Genomic DNA, 21,856 nt, shown 5'->3' with positions numbered 1-21,856 from the left:
CCAAATTGCTTCACTCTTCAATTAAATTCTTTTAAAATGTTGTAATTTTTGTAGTGCAGAGAACACAGTGCAGGCACAGTGGCTCAGTGGTTAGCACTGCTGCCTCACAGCGCCAGATACCTCTTGCACATTCTCCCCGTGTCTGCATGGGTTTCCTCAGGGTGCTCCGGTTTCCTCCCACAGTCCAAAAAAAATGTGCAGGTTAGGTGAATTGGCCATGCTAAATTGCCCGTAGTGTTAGGTGAAGGGGTAAATGTAGGGGAATGGGTCTAGGTTGGTTGCTCTTCGGAGGGTCGGTGTGGACTTGTTGGGCCGAAGGGCCTATTTCCATACTGTAAGTAATCTAAAACACTGCAACCAGTGCACAGTGAAGTTCCACAAATATCAACAAGGGAATGACCAGATAATCTGCTTGTGATGTTGATTGAGGGATAAATAATTGATCAGAATACCATGGAAATTTCCTCAGTTCTTCCTTGAAATAGTGCTGTGGAATATTTTCCGTCCACCTGTGAGGTCAGATGTTAAACAGATTGTGTGTAAGATCGGACCTCCAACTGTGCAGCAGCACTCCCTCCATACTGTACTGCAGTGTTCAGCTTAGATTCTGTACTCGCTCTACCACTTCCTCTTGCAGCTCGTTCCATACACACACCACCATCTGTGTGAAAATGTTGCCCCTCAAATAACCTTTTATATCTTTCCCCTTTGCCTTATACCTATGCCCTGTAATGTTGTTCTCCTCGACCCTGGAGAAAAGGCCTTGACTATTCATCCCATCCACACTCCTCATGATTTTATAAATACCTATAAGGTCACTCCTCAGCTTCCTACATTCCAGGGAAAAAACTCCCAGCATGTCCAGCCTCTCATATCTGATGATATCACAGTCTTTTTGGTGGAGAAACAGTTATTCTTGCACAAGTTCCAGTGGAGGCTGATGTGACAAACCTGGCCGATATCAAGGGTCAAGAGTAGCTTTTATTTGTCATTTCTCCCAGCTACAACTGTTACAGTAAAAACGAGACACTGTTCCTCCAGGACCAAGGTGCTACATGGACAGCACAAACCACATGATCACGCAAAGGGCAACATAAACTGCATAAGAAGTGCAAAACATGCAAGACAGCAGAGTAATTCCTGACATGTCAGGACAACAGGCACCATGGTGTACAAATTACAGTGTAATAAAAGAATGGTAATTAATAAAACATTGTTTCGAGCAGCAATTCAAAAAGTTTCTGATGGAATAGAGTCCGATCATACAGTGTTAAGTAGCCTGATGGCATGGGGGACAAAACTGTTGCATATTCTGGACGTGAGAGACCATATGCTCTGGTATCTTCTGCCAGATGGCAGGAGGGAGAAGAGTTTGAGTGAGGGATGTGTGGGCTCTTCCACAATGCTCTTAGCCTTTCAGATGCAGCGTGTGGTGTAAATGTCAGTAATGGAGGGAAGAGAGACCCCAGTGATCTTCTCGGCCCTCCTCACTATCCATCGGAGGGTCTTACAATCCGAGACGGTGCAAATCCCGAACGAGGCAGTGATGCAGCAGCTCGGGGTACTCTCAATGAACCCTCTGTAGAATGTGGTGAGGATGGGGGGTGGGAGGTGGGCTATCCTTAGCCTGTGCAGAAAGTTACTGCTGGTGTTGAGGGACCAAGTGAGATTCTTCACCAGGTGTACGCGAAGAAATTTGGTGCTTTTCACGATCTCCACAGGGGGAGCCGTCGATATCCTGCAGAGAGTGGTCGCTTTGTGCCCACCCTGAAGCCAACAACTATCTCTTTTGTGTTGTCCACGTTCAGAGACAGGTTGTTGGCTCTGCACCAGTCCGTTAGCTGCTGCGCCTCCTCTCTGTATGCCAACTCGTCTTCCTGCTGATGAGACCCATTACAGTCGTATCATCAGTGAACTCGATGATGTGGTTTGAGCTGGGCATCGCTGCACGGTGGTGTGTCAGCAGGTGGACAGCAAGGGATTGAGCACACAGCCCTGGGGGGAGGGATCCCCATGCTCACTGTGACGGTGTTGGTGATGCTGTTCCCAATCCAGACTGACTGAGGTCTCCCAGTCAGGAAGTCCAGGACCCAGTTACAGAGGGAGTGATGATAGGGTGCATAGTTACATCTGGTAATGATGTATTGATTCCAGTTTTTGATAAATTCGATTTGACCTAGTGATTTTTTTTTTTCTTGGGGCTCTCTAAATCATTTAAATTTTATTTAAAGAGTAGAAAGGAGGACTAGTGGCAGTGGCTAGTGACCAACAGCTACAACAGTGTCTACAATCGATGACAGAATAAATGAAAAAGCTGTAACATTGAGTGACATCTCTTAACCTTACCCAGCAGTGTCACAGGAGCTAACACTCCACCTGCAATTTTTTATTTCACAGCAAGTTCACATTTGTTGTTTGAGTGTTTTTGCTGATATTAAAATGGAATATTTGTGTTGCAATGTGAACAAGACATTATTGTTAATGTTGTTGCAGAGGAAACTGGATCCAAGTTGGCCTTTGTTATCCCAAGAGGACAGTTTTTAAAGTTATGTCTGATATATACGATCGATCAAGCGGAAGAGTACACAGTGTGAAACGGTATAAAGCAGCTTCGTCCTTCAACATCCTGCAGAAACATCCAGACAAGAGTGTGTATTACTTTGACAGCAGTGCAGGGTAAGTCGACGTCTTATTTATAGAGGAAAACCGTAGTTACTGTGTAATTGATTGGAGCAGCCTGAGAGGAAGGACTGAACAAGAGAAAGTCAAGGCCTTAGAAGGCTGGAAAGAATCATTGTCATTAGGGCGGCACGGTGGCACAGTGGTTCGCACTGCTGCCTCACAGCGCCAGAGACCCGGGTTCAATTCCTGACTCAGGCGACTGACTGTGTGGAGTTTGCACATTCTCCCCGTGTCTGCGTGGGTTTCCTCCGGGTGCTCCGGTTTCCTCCCACAGTCCAAAGATGTGCAGGTCAGGTGAATTGGCCATGCTAAATTGCCCGTAGTGTTAGGTAAAGGGGTAAATGTAGGGGAATGGGTGGGTTACGCTTCGGCGGGTCAGTGTGGACTTGTTGGGCCAAAGGGCCTGTTTCCACACTGTAAGTAATCTAATTAGGAAGGCTATTCAACCACTCAGCCTCATGCTAACTCTTTATAGAGCAATCCAGAAGTTCCTTTACTCTATTCCCATAAGCTTGTTAGTTTATTTCCTCACGTGTCCATCCATTTTCCAGCCACCGTGCTGCCCTTAATATCCTGCCATACCATCAATGCTTCCTCCTGCCAGCCCCCTGCCCCTCTGTATGCTCTTTAGACCTGTGCAATAATTCAATTCATCCCTTCGATCAAAATGCATAACCCCACTCTTCTCTGTTTTGATCTTCTATTGACCTCAGAAAATGAAGTGATGGAGTCAGGAGAATAAGAGTGCAAATTGAAGGGATTGGCACGTGGAATCAAGTTAGTGGAGCTGGGACTTAGGGGATCTTGTCCCTTGGAGGAGAAAGAGAAAAGCCAAATAGGGTCTGGGAATGGCCCACACAGAGGCTAGGGTGTAAAGTCTCATAGCATCTGTAGCTTATAAAGTTTGGATCAATGATATCACTAGCACGGCAGGGACTCTTTCTCTTAGTCTGAGTTCTGGGAGATTTCAAGTTTTTGAGTTCTAGGCTGTGAGAGCAATGGTGAAACAGTAATTTGAAAATGGGTTCTCTGCAAGTGGGGGAATGGGTGGAAGAGAGCTTCACCCTGGTACACAGGTTAGCTCTTGCTGATGAGCAAGAACCAATGGAAGGCCTCCAATTATGTACAGCAACAGCCAATCGAGGATCAGACTCCAGGTGAGGGGAAGAGGGCGATTATGTTGTGAATGTTTTTCAGGAAGTGATATTCATGCAGTAATGATGACTATTTAGATAGAAATGATGTGTAGGGATATTGGGGGAAAGGGAGGACATTGGCACTAGGCAGTACCACAGTGCTGGCACAATGAGCCAAATGGTCTCAATCTTTGCTGTAACAATTCTGTGATTCTGAAGGTGCACACATTGAAGGAGGATTTAGCCAAACCAAAGGCTCTGGCAGTGGTGCTGGGTAATAAACAAGCCTCTGCAAGAGGCACCTTTTGTAAACACCGAAGGGATTAAATGTGAATTCCAGGGAGCCAGAAATACTACCTGAAAATCAATTCGAACCCATTTTAGGTCTGATGCCTTTCATGTAGTCATTGGGATTGGGATGTTTCCAGTATGGGGCTTTGCTGATCCTCTCTTACTGTTGGAAACACAGATGCAATGAAATTGCTTGTGATCCCTGACAGACCCTTATTGTGTTTAGTAACCTCGAGTTAGTTTGTGGAAGGCTCGAGGATAATGATTCCCTCCATTGCTATTTACAATTTTCTTGGTTCCTCTCAGGATTCTTTTTCTTATCCTTCAAGCAAAACATGTCCGGAAAGGCCACAGTTATTGCTCCAAACACGGTTGTGAGCGTGTGAAGATTTTGTCGCATGTCATCTCCTGGGAAAGCAGTGACTGCTTGCGGAAGGGCCACTCAGTGAAACACTCAAGCAAGGCAGCCCATCTCACCACTCTGACCGGACGGGTGGCTGCTCCTTGCAGACACTGTGGTGCCCCACAGGTACGTTGTCCATCGAGTGGCATCCCTCTTGAAGGGAGCAAGTGGGTCACCTGGATCGTTGTTTAGAGTAGTGAAACTCAGCAAGAAGCTGCAGTGCACATTGAGTGAAAGACCATCAGATCTTAAACGGTTAATTTGTGAGGCCAGATCTCTCAGACTAAGATTGGAAATATGAAGGTTGATCTAAAGTGATAAACGATCTGGGAGCGATACAGAGAAACCATTCTCAACCAAAGGAATTTAGAACAAAGCATTTCAAACTTTGCAGGACTGAAATCAGGAAGCAGTTTGTCTCACAATATCTAGGAGAAACTGAGCTCTCTCAGGGGTGGTACAGTGGCTCAGTGGTTAGCACTGCTGCCTCACAGCACCAGAGACCCGGGTTCGATTCCAGCCTCGGGTGACTGACTGTGTGGAGTTTGCACATTCTCCCTGTGTCTGTGAGGATTTTCTCTGGGTGCTCCGGTTTCCTCCAACAGTTCAAAGATGTGCGGGTTAGCTGAATTGGCCACACTAAATTGCCCCATAGTGTTAGGTGCATTAGTCAGAGGGAAATGGGTCTGGGTGGGTTTCTCTCTGGAGGGTCGATGTGGACTTGTTGGGCCGAAAGGCCTGTTTCCACACTGTAGGGAATCTAATCAAGAAAAGGCAGAAGGTATTGGAATCAACTGTAGCATTCCAAACTAAGATCAGTTGCTTCTGGATGGAGAGTGAATGGATTTAACGTAAACTATGATCGAAATGGATAGTGGCGCAGACTTCAGGGATTGAATAACTTTCTCTGTTCTTGTGTGGCTACAAATATTGGGAAATTTCATAAGAAAGAACATGAAGCTGTAATGAGCTGCACCCCCAAATTATCTTCTGTTCATTTAATTGGAGAGGAGTGGACTGGGCTGTTCAGTGGGTGCATCCTCCCATCCCTGTATTCAGCACACCTGTTATAAGGGCCAGGAAGGTCCAACTACATATGAACCCATGTGAATTGTGAAGGATTATGAACCTTTTTTATTTGTCTTGTTAAATTTACAAATACACTTGGTTTGTCAGGCAGCCTTTATTAAAAACATTGGTTGTCATGCATGGTAATTAATAGCAAAAGACCCATTGCTCAGTGAATATTTGAAGTAAAATGCCTTTAGATTAAAGAGGATTTTTATAATACAGTGGTGATTTTCAAAACCGCAGCAAAAATGTTACAGTCGAGTCAATTTGACAATCCCTCACTCCGTGGGAGTCTCGACTTGAAGAAAGAGCAGATCAGATAAAGTCATCAACCCTGGTTCCCCAGTTTTCTGACTCTGTCTCAGACTGCTCACAGGCAGCTCGAGAACTTGGTAAATTTCTCTGATTTGTTTGCAATGTGGGTTCATTTGCAGTTCCTTAACTTTGGATGTTATCAACAATTGTATGGTATTTTTAAAATTCCAAGTATGGCCTAACAGGAATAGAATGACCTTTCTGCAAAAGTAGTTTAATTGTATTAATTCCGCATGTTAAACAGTTTCTCATTATGAAGCACAGCCTGGAGCTTGAACTTTATATTCTTGCTTCTATTGATAGCCCTACTTCACTAATTGCAACATTATGTCCTTGTAATTGGAGTTTAACGTGATAAGAATTTGGCTAACTGACCAATCTTTTCATCATGAAGTTTCTGGTAAATGTGAAACTTGATAATGAAACGTTGTGACAGCTGTTGTACTTTTTTTATATATATGTTGGTCAGAAAAACTGGAACCAATTGCTCTAAATATGTTAAACTGACTCTATTCCCTAAATCTATTTGTATTCTTGTTATAACAATCCCCAGGCAATGTTCCCCAATTTGTTACACTCTAAACAGAATACTCCGAACCAATAAGCTCTCGTTGCAATGTTTTGTCATTAGCATTGACAGTCTTAGTAGATTGATTAAAACTTTTCTGCCTGATTTCTTTTGGCAGTGGCTGACTAGCATTTGAGTGAGAGAGTCTTTTTTCTTTCCTTTACCTGTAGTGCCAGAGTGTTTAAATGGTTGTTCTCAGCTCTATGACCATCACAGCATACAGTTCACACAATAGGATACCAGGCCACTAACACACATGAGCTAGAGATGAAGTTTGGTTTGTTCAGTTAAGAAACTAAGAAAAAATACAATATCAATGTGTTTGAATTTATCCATCAGTCCTTAACAGCTCCACTGTAGAATCTCAGCCTAGCTGAATAGCCTGTACTTTCACAAGACTTGAGAACAGTTTTTGAAAGAGTTATAGTTCACCCTTGCGTGCTAAATATGTACAGTTTGAGGCTTTTCCTGGTACACGTGTGAATTAGGAGCAGAAGCAGACCATTCAGCCCCTTCAGCCTGTTCACTTTGTCAGGGCCATTCACGATCTTACTCATTTCACTAATGTCATCCCAGTGCCATACATGGGTAACATATTTCTAATTTTAGTGAGGAGTATGTCCTTCCATCTTGAGAATATTTATGAACTTTTGTTCTTTTCAAGAGACTTTGGAGTTAAATTCTCAAAGCTCTTTTCGTGCAGGTGATTGTTGTTTCACGCAACATTAAAAATATTAACAACTGTCTTAGGGGCAAAAACAGAAATTGCTGGAAAAGCTCAACAGGTCTGGTGGCATCTGTGGATAGAAATCGGAGTTAACATTTCAGGTCCAGTGCCCCTTCCTCAGACGTTCCTGCGTTTTTCTAGCAATTTCTGTTTCGGTTTTTGAGTTTCCCTCAGAAATTGCTTCCCTCAACCACCCCCTTCCTCACATCCTTTTGACATCTTCATACCTGGGCACGCTTAGCTCCAATTTTACCAAGGACCCCTCTCTCACTCTTTGTGCAGTACATGAGTGAGAAAATTTAATCAACTTAGCTTCACCCCTCCCTCATTGTTATGTGGTCCACCTTCAATTCATCGTTTCACTCCTTCAGCTATCTCTATTAGGTCATTATTTGGGTTAGGTTATCAACCAATGTTCACTGTAAACCCCTAACTCTCTCAGATACCTTGGTTTCACTTCCTTCCAGCTACTTTCTATACACCTTCTCCCATAGCTGTGCAAACTACATCCTACTGAGCAGGGTTTAATAGGAAACCAGTGGATTCTCCAGCTGCCACCCTTCTATTTGGTTAAGTTCCTGTCCCCCACCAAACGCAGCAGAGGGTGGGGTGGGCGAGTGCAATTAATTCCTCCTACAGTAACAAATGCCAAGCCACTTATGCATAATAGAGTTTATCGTTTATCCAATAATGGGCAGAGTCATGGCAGATATCCTAGCACCCTGACAAAAGTCAAACAATTGAATTTAGTGAATGTTTTACTTTTTACTGTGAAATAGCCAGAAATCCCCACGCGGTTTTCAGTGTTTCCCTGTTTGTTTGCTCATAGTAAGTGAATTAACAAAAATGTTCATCATATTGTTAAGGCTCAGATGGCATTATATGTATCTTTGTTGTCTCCCTAGGTTGCTATAACAAGTGACCCACACAGAGTGTACATCAAAATTGAGATACAGTCACAGAGCACAGGAGACATACAAAATGGACATAAATTCTCTTTCATTAAGGTAACAGCAACAAGTTAGTTCATGTTGATTTTGACTTCCTTTACAGATTGGAACTTCGAAGGTCAAAACAATCATTCTCTTGAATTTAATTTAACTATTACATTAAGGTATTTTGATACACAATTTGATCAAGAGGAGCAAAAAACAGTTTTTCTTTTTAATCTGAATTTATCATCTAAATGATGTTGGACAGGGCCTGCACTTCACAACAACCTGTATTTTTTGATGAAGGAAGAGGAAATTGCGTATGTGTTAGCCTGCTGGTCAGGGTAATAGGTTCAGCTTCAGAGCTTGAATCCCATCATAGCCAACAAGGAGCTGATTTTAATACACCCTGTCATTAGTTGGTTGATTTGAGTTTAAGAACCTGGCCCTAACTTTGATTTAAATGTGACTCTAGACCCATTCTGTGAGATGAATGCACTAATAGTAACCAGGGAAGGCTGTTAATATGACCTTGCCACCCACCATTGTCCAGATTTTAGGAATAACAGCAAAATCTTGAATGACTGATATTTCAGATGTGCAAATTCATAACAGATCTTAACTCTGAGACTCTGGCACAAATTTCCTGAACAGCTGGGAACTGCTGAAGAAATTCCAGCCCCTGATTATGCGAACACAGACCTAGATGTTTGAGTGCAAACATTTACTTATAAGTAGTCTGTTGGCAATCCTGAGTACTGGCATTAATCAGTCGCTGAACCTGTTCTTTTGCATTTTCGGATGAGATCTTAAACTGAGGCCACAATAAATCTCTCACCTGAAAGTAAGAGGACCCATGGTACTATTCCGAAGAATAGCAGCTATGTTGATCCCAGTGGCCTGGGTTATTTTTACTCCTCAACCCACAGCAATAAGAAATAATTATCTGCTCATTGTTTTATTCCAGCTCAATTCATATTGTGTTTTAGGAAGCAGAATGCTGCACCAGAGAACTCTGACAGCAGGTTTATCTATTGCAGCTGATAACATAGCTGATAACCTCTCAGAGAGGTTTCTGAACTGAGTCAATTCAGGTAAACAGAGTTTGATGCAAGGCCCTCTCTCAGTGGCTTGTTCTATTAAAGTGAGGAGGGAGGTTGCTGATTGGAAGTGAAAAAGCAGGAACTGTGCAGACCTGTGGGAGGACAGTGGTGCAAGTTTTAGGAGAACTGCGAGTGTCTTAGAGTCACTGTGACACAGGCCATTTAGCCCATCAAATCTATGACCCATCCAATCAGTCCTATTCCCTGTAGCCTTGCAAGTTTAATTCCTTCAAATGATCGTCAAATTTCCTTTGTTGACAAAGCGTAGCACTGAGAAAAGCACAGCAGGTCAGGCAGCATCTGAAGAGCTGTAGAGTCGATGGTTTGGACAAAACATTGACTCTCTTGCTCCTCAGACATTGCCTGACATGCTGTACTTTTTCCAGCGCTGGGATTTATCAAATCAAATTTCCTTATCAAATCAGTGATCATCTCTGCTTTCACCACCCTCCTTAGGCAGCAAATTTCACTATGTCAAAATGTTCTTCCTCATATCGTTTCTTCCCCTTCAGCACATCATCGCTCACTTCCTCACACCCCCACTTCCGCAAGTTCTGTCCACTTCCTCACGTCCCTCCCAACCTCCTCACGTGCCCCCCACCTCCTCATGACCCCCCCACCTCCTCACGCCCCCCTCCCACTACCTCACATTCCCCCCCCACTACCTCACATCCCCTTCCCATTTCCTCACATTCCTCCCCATTACCTCACATGCCCCCCCCATTTCATGTCACTCTCCCACTTCCACTCATGCTCCCCTCCTCGTTACTCTGTTCCACAATCTCAAATCTGTCTTCTTGAGTCCTTGTGCCATTAGCTGATGGGAATACCTCTCTTTCTTTGTGTCTCTTATTTGAACCATTCATAATGTCATGCACCTTTAACAAATCTCCCCCGAACAAACTCAGTTTTTGCTACTGTGTACCTAAAATCCCTCATCCCTGGAACGACTCCAGTAAATCCCCTCCACACACTCTCTTAAGAGCTGTCACCTCACTCTTCCTAAAGTGTGGTGACCAGAAATGGACACAATACTCTCGATGTGACTTAGCCAGAGTTTGAGGTTTTCTTTTCAGAAGAAAGCAGAGGAACAGATGAAACTTTGAGGGATATTCATGAATGAAATGTTTCTGCTGCTATTAGCCAGCATTTCTGTTTGTAATATGGGGCAGTATAGGAACTGGAGGAGTCTAGAGCATGTAGCCTCTTAAGCAACTTTTGTTGTTCAATTAGGTATAAGTACCACATCTTTTAATTTTTCTTTATTTTTGGATCTTGGAGTAAAATGGGGAAAAAAAATTAAAACCAAGGAACCTGTGGAAGGAGATGTTGCAGTTTTAAAACAAATTACAGGAACTCATTGTGAGTTCAATTTACACTCCTGCTTTGCTCAGGTAGTGAAGGGAGATTGGTGGACACATCAGCACCACATATGATCAGAGGCAACTTTCCCAGAAACAACCACAGACTATCAGGAGCAGCTGTGTGGATCAGAAGTGCTCAGCATAACCACAACCCTCTGACTGGCTCCTAGACAGATGGACAACCTATGTGTGTACAATACCGTGGCAGAAAACCTCCAGATTCGCAACAGACAATGTTATCTCTCCCCGCGTGCAGTAGTATTAAAGAATTGGAAGTTAGTTATCTATTCTCTCACCATTAGCTAGCTGCTACCCCCTGACCAGAGACTGAGGGACTGAACAATTTGTGCCCTAACTTCCTTATGTCTGCAGTTACCCCCTGAAGTGGTTTGGAAGGAAGATGATTAGATACCAGAAGGGCTTTGAGGAAGTATAAGGACACTTCATTAAATCCTCTTCCTGGTAGTATCAAACTGTGTTGTCCTAATTTATTTTTTTTCCCCTTTCACCCATAGGATCTTTGATTTTTTTTCTATTTGCTTCTGTCTGACTGCACATGTGGGTGCAGGGGTTTAAGTTGAAAAGACATAATTTGCTTAGTTGTGTTAGAACTGATTTCTTTGGAGTAAAGAATAGTTTTCTTTTAAGTACAGAAGGCTGGCCCGGGTATTCTAATAACCCAAGTTTTTCAGGCAAGTAAATTGGGGGATTTTGTGTAATTTGATTAAATCTTTAACTTTTGTGCTCTCCCCGGAGTGATGAGGCTAGTAACAGTGCAGGTGGGCTGTGCCATACTCCATTTATCATCATTTGTTTGTTGCTTGACACTCTAACCTGGCAAAAGTCAATCAATCTCAATTTCAATTATCACCTTATAGTTTTTTGGAAGAGGATGCTCTAGGTTTTCATTATCCTTTGTATGAAAAAGTATTTCCTGGTTTCACTCCTAAATGAACTTGTTCTTCGTTTGGGTTATCCATGTTTTTGACTGCCCCAGTCTCTGTTTATTTTACTGAATCCCTCCAAGGGGCTCTTGTGGCACATGATAGCATCCCTACCTCTGAGGCAGTAGGCCCAGGTTTGTCCCCCCTGTTCCTGAGGTGTATAATAACATCTCTGTACGGGTTGATTAGAAAGTTTTTTTTTTAAATCCTTCCATTGCCTTAAACACCTCATTATACCTTGCCCTGAACATCCTGGATTCAGGAAGTACAAGTTGTGATTATGTAATGTGTCCGTATTACTCTCTAAGGCCCAGTATTGTTCTGGTAAATGGTGAATTATAGGGCTGTATTTTGCAGGGACCATGGTTCACTCCTACCCGATCCTGGTTCAATAGCACTAATAATCTCGCTGGCTGCCCCCTTCCCCACAGCTGTTTCATTGCACCAACAGAATTATTTAAGGAGAGGCTTTGTCCCTTTTGTTGGAGAAGACCTAGACCTAGAGAGCTACTGACCAATCAGATATCTGATCACTCCGCAGTCCCAAGACCCCCAGTTGGGAGTGGTGCCCACTGTGGAGCTGTAGGTGGTCTCACCATTTCAACAAGCTTGGATAAATTGGGGGATTAATCAGGGGAACAGGTTGACAGGCTGGATTTGAGATTAGAGGATAGTTGTTGAGCTGATTTTGAATTGGCAAATGGAGGGATGGGGTGCCTTTGATGGGAGGCACTCCCCTTCCTGCCTAGCTCTCACGTAGCTTGGACCCTCCCATGCCCCACAATGATGTCAACATGGGTGGGAAGAAGCCTCAACAAGTGCCTCAATATGTGGGCAGATGGATGTCAGGAATGGTCATCTAGTGAATTTTATGATCCACTCCCAGTGCGTTTTAACATGGGCAGGCAGCTATTATTACTAGAACCATCCAAAGATTGAGGGAAATTGTGATACTTTGTCAAATGGGAGGACTGACACTAAATCAGTAATGGAAAGGGCAGTGGTTCCAATCAAAAAGTGACTCATGTCCAAGCCAGTCAGCCTCTGCTCAGAAAAGAAGATAAAATGGTTAACGAAAATAGAAGTTGCTGGAAAAGCTCAGCAGGTCAGTGAAGCATCTGTGAAGAGAAATTAAACTTAACATTTTGGGCCCTTCCTCAAGGACCTGAAACATTAACTCTGATTTATTTTCACGAATGCTAGACCTGATGAGCTTTTCCAGCAACTTGTGTTGTTTTACAGCATCTGCAGTATTATCAGTTTTTAAAATGGTTAAGATGGATGACACCTCCTCCAAATCAAGGGAAAGATTGCTCATTATCTCAAAGATATTTACAGGACAGGAAGAGGCCGTTAGGCCCAACATGTCTGTGCTAGTTAATGGAGATCTGACTACACCAATACCATTTTTCAGCTTTTGACCCAAAGCCCTAAAGGTAATGACAACAAGCAAATATCTAAATACTGCTTACCTGGTTACAGGAGTTTTTAACTCAACCACTGTTTCAGGCAGTGAGTTCCAGATCCCTGCCACCTTCTGGATGAGAAAGTTTCTTCTCATCTCTTCTTCAACCTGCCTTTCACCTCAAATCTATCCCCTTGGTTATTGATCTCTCGACTAATGGAAATAATGCCCTCTTATCTATGACCTTTTCAATCTTATATACCTCTATCAGGTCCCTTCTAAACCATCACTGCTCCAAGGAAAATAACCTTCACCTATTCAATCTTCCCTCCTTGCTCAGATCCTCCAGGGAGTATCCTGCTGTTCCAGAAAAATTAAAAGATGATCACTTGCCAATTCCCTGCATTTGAATCCTCCAGGAACAAAAATTCTCCAGCAATCCCCTGAGGCACTTGTGCTTAATTTCTCATCTTCTGATACCATGAGATGCCTCAGCAGCACTTCCAGAACTGGTACTGGGGTTGAAACAGATTGAAGGTTCCTCATAGGAATGAACCCATACGTGGTGGGAATTTTCAAAGCTTCCTGGTGACAGCAGCAGGGCAGTTGTGGGAACAAGTGTCAAGAGAAATGAGATTTGTTAGCTGACCTTGTCATGAGTACAGAGAGACATAGCAGGCTGGGACAATAACAATCATTTAAAAAGAACTGAGAGTTTTATTTAGTGCAACAGTGAAAAGCACTCAGTTTGTGAATAAGTGCACAAGGCGAGTGAATCTAAAAATACAAAAGCCAAGTTTGACACAGGGAATGGTTGAGATCGCAGGAAGAGACAGAGATCATTGCATCTTTTATGTGGAAGGGAGAATTGGCCAAAACCTTTTATTTTGTGGAAGGATGGCACCATGGAAAGAGACCAGAGCACAGAGTGTAGCTTTGGACTTGCAGGGCAGTGGATTTAAGGGGGAATTGATACAGTGCTGTGGAAAAGAGCAGAACAGAATGTTAGTTTTTGATTAGTATAGAACAAAGGGTTTGATATAGCTCCAGGATTAGCACTGCTGCCCACAGTGTCATAGACCCAGGTCCACCCTCAAGTGACTGTGTGGAATTTGCACATTCTCTCTGTGTCTGCCTGGTTTCCTCCAGGTGTTGCGGTTTCCTCCCATAGTCCAAAGATGTGCAGGTTAGGTGGATTGGCCATGCTAAATTGCCCATAGTGTCTACAGATGTGTACGTAAGGTGGATTACATGGTAAATGCAGGGTTACAGGGATAGGGTAGGAGGGCAGGTCTAGGTGGGATGCTCTTTGGAGGGTCGGTGTGGACTCATGGGTCACATGGCCTGCTTCCACACTGTAGGGATTCGATGATTAATTCTGGATTGCTGCAACAGAAAGCCAACACAGACGTGATCAGTTGAACGGTCTTTTTCTATGTTCTGTTCTCTTGAAGTTCTTTTTAAATCTTATATTACTTTCCTAATTTTGTCACGCTTCCCAGTTCGTTTGAGATTTCCTTTTCATTTTGCCTCACTTTGAATTCAGAATTACATAATTTATCAACAAACACAGTTATTCGTGGACTGTTAGTTCACAGCTTTCCCTAATAACTAACTTTGATTTCATGTTATTCATGCTATCAATTGGTTATCTTGAGAACCCTTCTTAGAATCTCTGTTTTAGTAATGCATAGTTAACGAAGTGCAATAATTTCAAAACCTCCCAGTATATGCATCTGTCCCTCAGGGCAATTTGTCACACTGTTGAAATGTTCTTCACCTTGGGGGTATCTAACTTCTTGAAGCTACTGTTTAAGTACAGCTACCTGCATCCTGATTGGTTGAGCTGTATGGTGAATGTTAATTGTGTAAACTGTATTAATTTTCTTTCCATGCTGCAAAATAGAAGTTGATTACACGGGACACGGCGTATTGTCAGGCTGTTATACTGCAAGCCATAATGACGGGTGAAACTAGAACTAGGGGGCATAGCCTTAAAATAAAGAGGAGCAGATTTAGGACTGAGTTGAGGAGGAACTTCTCCCAAAGGGCGCTGTAAATCTGTGGAAGTCCCTGCCCCATGAAACAGTTGAGGCTACCTCGTTAAATGTTTTTTAAGGCAAAGATTGTTTTTTGAATAGTAAAGAAATTAAGGGTTATAGTGCACAGGCAGGTAAGTGGAGCTGAGTCCACAATAAAATGAGCCATCATCTTATTGAATGGCAGAGCAGGCTCAATGGGCCAAATGGCCCATTTCTGCTCCTATTTCCTAAGTTCTTATAATGCATGTAGCGCCTACAATACGAGATACTGACAGTAGCACTGCTGAAGACAAGGGCTCCCCAGTCAGGTGCATCTCCAAATCACAGAACTATTACAGTGGAGTAGGAGGCCATTTGATCTATCTTGTATGTACCAGATCATCCAATGAGCAACATTACCTACTGCCAGTCTCCTGCTTTGTCTCTATGCCCTTGTGTAATATCTACATACAAATAATCATCCAATGCTCTCTCAAATGCCGCAGCTCAATCTGCTTCTACCACATTTCCAGAAAATCCATTCCCTTAACTACTCACTGTGTGAAAAATGGTTTTTTTTCTCACTTCACCCTTGCTTCATTTCCACATCTCTTTCAACCTGTGTCCTCTCATTCATGTTCCTCTTAAGAGCAGGAGCAGCTTCTACCTATCTATTATATGCAGCCTCCTCATGATGTTGAAAGCCTCTGTGTCAAATTTTCTCTCGGCCTTCTCTCCAAGGAGAATTGTCCTAACCTATCATCATAACTGACATTTCTTATTCCTGGAACCATTCTTGTAAACCACTTACTTGCCCTCTTTCACATCTCTCCTATGACATGTTGACCAGCTGAGGTCCTACAAGTGACTTATACAAATTCACATCACCACCTTCCTCTTACACTGTATGCTGCTGTTAATAATGCTGAAGACACTCTGTGCTTTACTAACTGCTGTCACCACCTGACCCACCATCTTCAATGATCTGTGTGCAAATACACCCAGGTTCCTCTGCTCCAGCTTTCCCTTGAGAATTGTACTCCTATTTGTTTGTGAGGTATAGAGTGACAAAGGAAAGAGAAAGTCACTTGGGCCACTCATTCACCAGCTTCTTATAACCATTGTGTGTTACAGCAATAGTCTGCATTTATTACCCAACCCTGAGATATAACTGAGTAGCTATCCATCCCATTTCAGTTTTCAATTAAGAGTCAACCATCTGGTGTGATGCTGGAGTCACGTATGGGTCAGTTCGGATAATGACAGATACACTCTCCACAAGTTTGGACATTAGTGAATCAGTTGAGTCTTCACAACAATCAGAAATATTTGTGCATACCTTTACTGGTGCTAGGTTTTAAATTACCTTTTTAATAAACTGAGTGTAAATTTTCAAATCCCTACATTAGCAAAAACAGGCTATTCAGCTATTCAGAGGCAATGGGGTCAATGGTAACTTTGTAGCAATAGTGTTAACCAGATAGTATTGCATTAGGTGACTGTTATAAAGTTTTTTTGAATGTAACCAGTTTGAACATCTTATGCCACATCTTTAGGACACAAGACCCTGTTAGCTGCCTGTTTTAAACATACACAGCATGTCTGATTGTCAATGATATATAATCAGTGATCAAATTGAATATTGGCCAATTAATGCCATCAGTAAAGGTTAATAATGCCTCCCAGTGTGGGGTGCATTAAGACAGGCACAAGAAGAAGGGAAAATAAGATCGAATGAAATAAATCTCTCCTCAAATTTCAATTTAATTTTATTTGTGAATTTTAATATTGTGAATACCAAATGAGCCATTTTACTTGGCAACACTGCCAGGCGGGTGTGATCTGCCAACAGTTTCCACATGATGCCAATTTAATCACGGAATCATGGGCGGTGTGTATCCAAACGACTGATTTATGCCATCGAGCAGCTGTAAACAGTAGTCATCCTGTTTATTGAGACCAGGTCATGTCAGTGGCTTTCTGGAATAAAAGGTTCAATATAATCCATCATTAGCTTTATCTCTGACCACCTGCATCTATATGCACCCTATCTTCAGTTCTCAGGAAAGTATCATTTTCAGAGCATCAATTAATTGCCTCTTCCAAAGAGCAAATTCAATAATTTCTTGGATCTGGTTAAGGATCAGTGTAGGGTTTAGAATGTAGCCTCCTCAATCTTTTTAGAAGTAGATAGTGTGAAAATGTGTTCCTTCTATTTATGGCTTAGACATTATTGGCAAACACTTGCAAATGAGTCTGATCATCCACCGAGGAAACCCAGTGTCACTGGTCATGTGACCCCAGTTCTGTTGGTCTTGGTGTGGTTGATGAGCCAATCCTAGAGCCACATCTCTGAGTACACATTTAGAAGGTATTTTCGAAAGGTGGGACTGGTCCTTGGCCTTGAGATCATTGGTATTCCTTTCTCCAGTTCCTTCCCAGACTTCCTCTTGCCAATGCATGTTCTCAAAGAATTGTGTCACCTCAACAGAAGGTTCCTCCAAACCGGTTTCTTCTGAACAAAGGTCTCCTCTGTTCCACCTCTGTGCTGCGGTTTTTTTTAAAGAAGCTTTTGTGGAGTCTTTGAAATGCTTCCTTAGCACTCCTCTCATTTGAACTTCCTTGAGCTGGGTGAAGATGTTTTGCTTTGGCAGTTGGAACTCTGGTATCTTAGACATATGTCTGGCCCAGCAGATTTGGTTTCAGATGATTATGTCCTTGATGCTGATGGTGTTAGCTGCTTCGAGGGCACTAATATTAGTATACCTGTCCTCCCAGTTGATGCGATGAATCCTTCTCAAACAGCATTGATGGTGTTTCCCAAGGTCCTCCATGTTTCGGAGCTGTGTAGAAGAATCAGGACAACTGTCTTACTCATAAGGACCTTGGGTATCAGCATGAATATCATAGTCATCGAAGATTCTCATCCTCAGGTGTCCAAACTGGCATAGAATTGAAACAGTACCAGAAACTGAACAGGACTACCTGAGGCTCCTTTGAATTACAGGTTACAGTGCAGAAAGAGGTCATTTGGTAAGAGCAATTCATCAGTTCCCCTGCCAATGAGCATTCTCTCTAGGTAATTAACCAATTCATACTTGAACACCATGATTGAACCTTTCTGCAACACTCTAAGGTGATGCATTCCAGATCCTAACCCCTGATTGTGTAACATTTGTCCTCATTTGGTTCTTCTGACTGTCATCAATCTGTGCCCTTTAGGTCTTGAACTCTCTACTAACAGAAACAGTTTCTCCCTGTCTACTTTGTCCAGAGCTCACCTTGAACCCATCAAACAAATCTTCTCTCAATCTTTTCTTTTGTAAGTAGAACATTCACAGCTTCTCCAAAGGAGCAAACTGTCAAAGGAAATAGTCACAGCCCCAACACCTAAAATCTTCAAACTCACCTTTGCACTCTTGCCATTGATAAGCTTTCTTTTTCAGGCTGTATTTCACTATGTTACGCCTGCCTTAGGAACTATTTGTACACGTGGGTAAATATGGGTATTAGTCTTTAATGCCCACGCAACTAAAGCAGAAGTAGAATTTAACAATGTAACCATTCTTCACCCCAGATTCATTCTTATAAATATTTTCCAAACTTTCTCGAAAGCCCTCAGCTTGTGCCTAAAGTGTGTCTTCCAGAAATAAACGCAATATTCCAAATTGAGGCTGAAGCAATATTTTATTAATGTTCACCAGACTTTGTTTTTAACTCAATATCTATCTTTTCAAAGCTTAAGATTCTATATCGCTGTTAATCATTTTATCATTTTTTCAACTGCTCTACCCCAGTGAGTTTTTTTTTATTCATTCAGGTGATGTTGGTGTCACTGGCTAGGCCAACATTTATTGCCCATCCCTAATTACACAGAGGGCAATTGAGAGTCAACCAAATTGCTGTGGGTCTGGAGTCGCTTATAAGCCAGACCAGGTGAGGATGGCAGATTTCCATCCCAGTGAACACCAGATGGCTTTTACTGTCAAACTGAAGGATTCATCATCATCATTAGAATCGTATTTCAGGATTTTTACTAAATTCAGATTCCACCATCTGCTGCAGTGGGATTCAAGCCTGGGTCCTCAGAGTTGAATACATATACCCATGTATATTTGCTCCTCCAGCCCCTTTAGAATCGCTCCCTATAATTTAGATTGCTTTTGTTTGGTCTTCGTTCCAAAATATATCACTTCACTGTTCGCCATATTAAATTTCAGCTGCCATGGGTTCTGCCTAACCCACCAGCCAATATATGTTCTGGATGTAGATTTGTTCGCTGAGCTGGAAGGTTCATTTTCAGACATTTCATCACCATTTTAGGTAACATCTTCAGTGAGTCTCCGGACAAAGCACTGCTGATGATTCCTGCTTTCTATTTATATGTTTGGGTTTCTTTGGGTTGGTGATGTCATTTCCTTTTTTTTTCTCAGTGGATGGTAAATCGGGTCCAAGTCAATGTGTTTGTTGATAGAGTTCCGGTTGGAATGCCATGCTTCTAAGAATTCTTGTGCGTGTCTCTGTTTGGTTTGTGTTGTCTCAGTCAATGTGGTGTCCTTTCTCATCCGTATGTAAGGATACTAGTGAGAGAGGGTCATGTCGTTTTGTGGCTAGTTGATGTTCATGTATCCTGGTGGCTAGCTTTTCGCCTGTTTGTCCAGTGTAGTGTTTGTTACAGTTCTTGCACGGTATTTTGTAAATGACATTAGTTTTGCTTGTTATCTGTATAGGGTGTTATAAGTATCTATATCCTTACTAGTAGCCTTACATACAGATGAGGAAGGACACCACTTCAACTGGGACAAAACATTCATTCTAGAACAAGCCCAACAGAGACACCCATGAGAATTCCTAGTAGCATGGCATTTCAACCGGAACTCTATGAACAAACACATTGACTTGGACCCAATTTACCACCCCTGAGAAAATGAACAGGAAATGACATCACCACAGGAAATGACATCAATAACCCAAATAAGCCCAAACACATAATTAGAAAGCAGGAATCATCAGCAGTGCTTCATCTTGAAGTTCACTGAAGATGTTACCTAGTATGGTAACAAAACATCTGGAAATGAACCTTCCAGCTCAGCGAGCAAACCTACACCCAGAACCTCAACCTGAGCAACAAATCTACTCAAAACTCACTAATCAATGTTCTCTTGAAGTCTCTCTCTTTCTCTGTCCTTCTCACAGTTCATAACACTTCTAAGTCTCTTACCATCTGTAAACTTTTAAATTGTGCTCAGTTCTCCGGAGGCTAGGTCATTAATATAGATCAAGGAAAGCAATGGTCCATAGAATCCCTACAATGTGGAAGCAGGCCATTTGGCCCATCAAGTCCACACAAACCTTTTCAAAGAGTATCCCACCCAAAATCCTCTACCCTATTCCAGTAACCTTGCATTTCCCATGGCTAATCCACCCAGCCTGGACCTTCCTGAACACTATGGGCAATTTAGCATGGCCAATCCTATTAACCTGAACATCTTTAGACTGTGGGAGGAAACCAAAGCATGTGGAGGAAACACACACTGACACAGGGAGAATGTGCAAACTCCACATAGACAGTTACCTGAGGATGGAGTTGAACCCAGGTCCCTGCTGTTGTGAGGCAGCGGTGCTAACCACTGAACCACCAAGCTATCCTCCAAAACAAAATAAATCCATTCACAAACTTGCTCTATTTTCTATTACTCAGCTGACACTGTATCTATGCTGCCACAGTCCCTTCTGTTTCTGGGAGGGTCTGAGATACCAGGGCGGTCTGATAATATGATTGTCCATTATCCTTCCAGCACTATACCAGGGCACAGCAATCGGTGCTGCCACATTCCATCTCCTCCTGGCTGTCAGCAATCGAAAAGGTTGCCAGTATCTCTCTGAAGCTATTCCAGGAACCAGAAGATGCATGGCAGCCAGAAATGTGGTGACATTTTGTGTGTTTTTTTTCAGAATCATGATTCACAACAAGAATGGGTTTGATTCTGTGGCTCCCAGAGCTCCAGCTAATTACAGAAGTTTGTTTTACTTGAAGACATTCTGTAATATAAACATGTTATTAGTTTTCTAGAACTAAGATACAGAAGAACCAGCTGTGTGCTAAATGACCCAGTTTATGACAAGCTGCTTCAGAGCTGTATTACTACGTAAGACATCATTGGCCAAACAAACCATATTTCACTGTCTTAGCAATGGAACAACCTTTAACAAAACCCCTGTACTTTCTTTCTTTTCATTAACTCATGGATGGAATTTTCTGTTTGTTTCCATTTTATCAAGCATCAGTGATATGTTATTGGAGAATGTTATTGGAGAATGAGATTGACCTCTTTTCTTGATCTTTCAGTTCTGTTTGGGTGAGAACTTCAGGAGTCATTTGGGGAATCAAGATGGTGAGGAGTTGTGTAAGATGACGGAAGATGAAGATTAGGAGGTTGGACTGGAGACTTATAAATTGAGAGAGGTGGTGAGGAGCCATAGAGGAGGGTCGTTACATTTTTTTTGTCTTATTTAATTTTGTTTAATTTACCTCCCATTTCCTTCCTTTCCGATGACATCAGCTGAAATGACACTTTTCTGTGCTAATATAAAGCATGAGAGCTTAAGAAGGCCATTCAGCCCATCAAATATTGCGTGCAATTCTGGTCTCCATCCTGTAGGAAGGATGTTGTGAAACTTGAAAGGGTTCAGAAAAGATTTACAAGGATGTTGCCAGGGTTGGAGGATTTGAGCTATAGAGAGAGAGGCTGAATAGGCTAGGGCTACTTTCCCTGGAGTGTCAGAGGCTGAGGGGTGACCTCATAGAGGTTTATAAAATCACGAAGGACATGGATAGGGTAAATAGACATGGTCTTTTCCCTGGAGTGGGGAAGTCCAGAACTAGATGGCATA

At 42.5% G+C, this 21,856-nt stretch overlaps 2 protein-coding genes across 6 annotated transcripts in view; both read left to right on the top strand.

Moving 5' to 3' along the window:
• The window catches only part of cemip (cell migration inducing hyaluronidase 1), a 239,455-nt gene that overhangs the window by 71,349 nt on the left and 146,250 nt on the right, over window positions 1-21,856 (top strand). The gene's annotated exons all lie outside the window — the stretch shown is intronic.
• Window positions 1-21,856, top strand: part of LOC122541088 (cell surface hyaluronidase CEMIP2-like) — a 146,963-nt gene that overhangs the window by 112,751 nt on the left and 12,356 nt on the right. For all 3 annotated transcript variants that reach the window (XM_087981289.1, XM_087981288.1, XM_043677617.2), the window contains 3 exons: window positions 2,494-2,676; window positions 4,416-4,638; window positions 8,099-8,200. In XM_087981289.1, coding sequence (XP_087837415.1) covers window positions 2,494-2,676; window positions 4,416-4,638; window positions 8,099-8,200 — 508 coding nt within the window. The remainder of the gene's footprint in view (window positions 1-2,493; window positions 2,677-4,415; window positions 4,639-8,098; window positions 8,201-21,856) is intronic.

This window comes from Chiloscyllium plagiosum, unplaced genomic scaffold (assembly GCF_037043375.1).
Source record: "Chiloscyllium plagiosum isolate Xiang-an unplaced genomic scaffold, Cpla_swu_hap1 HiC_scaffold_39, whole genome shotgun sequence".
NCBI classification, from domain to species: Eukaryota; Metazoa; Chordata; class Chondrichthyes; order Orectolobiformes; family Hemiscylliidae; genus Chiloscyllium; species Chiloscyllium plagiosum.
Note: the sequence above shows the minus strand (reverse complement) of the source record. Positions and strands in the feature narration are given on the sequence as shown.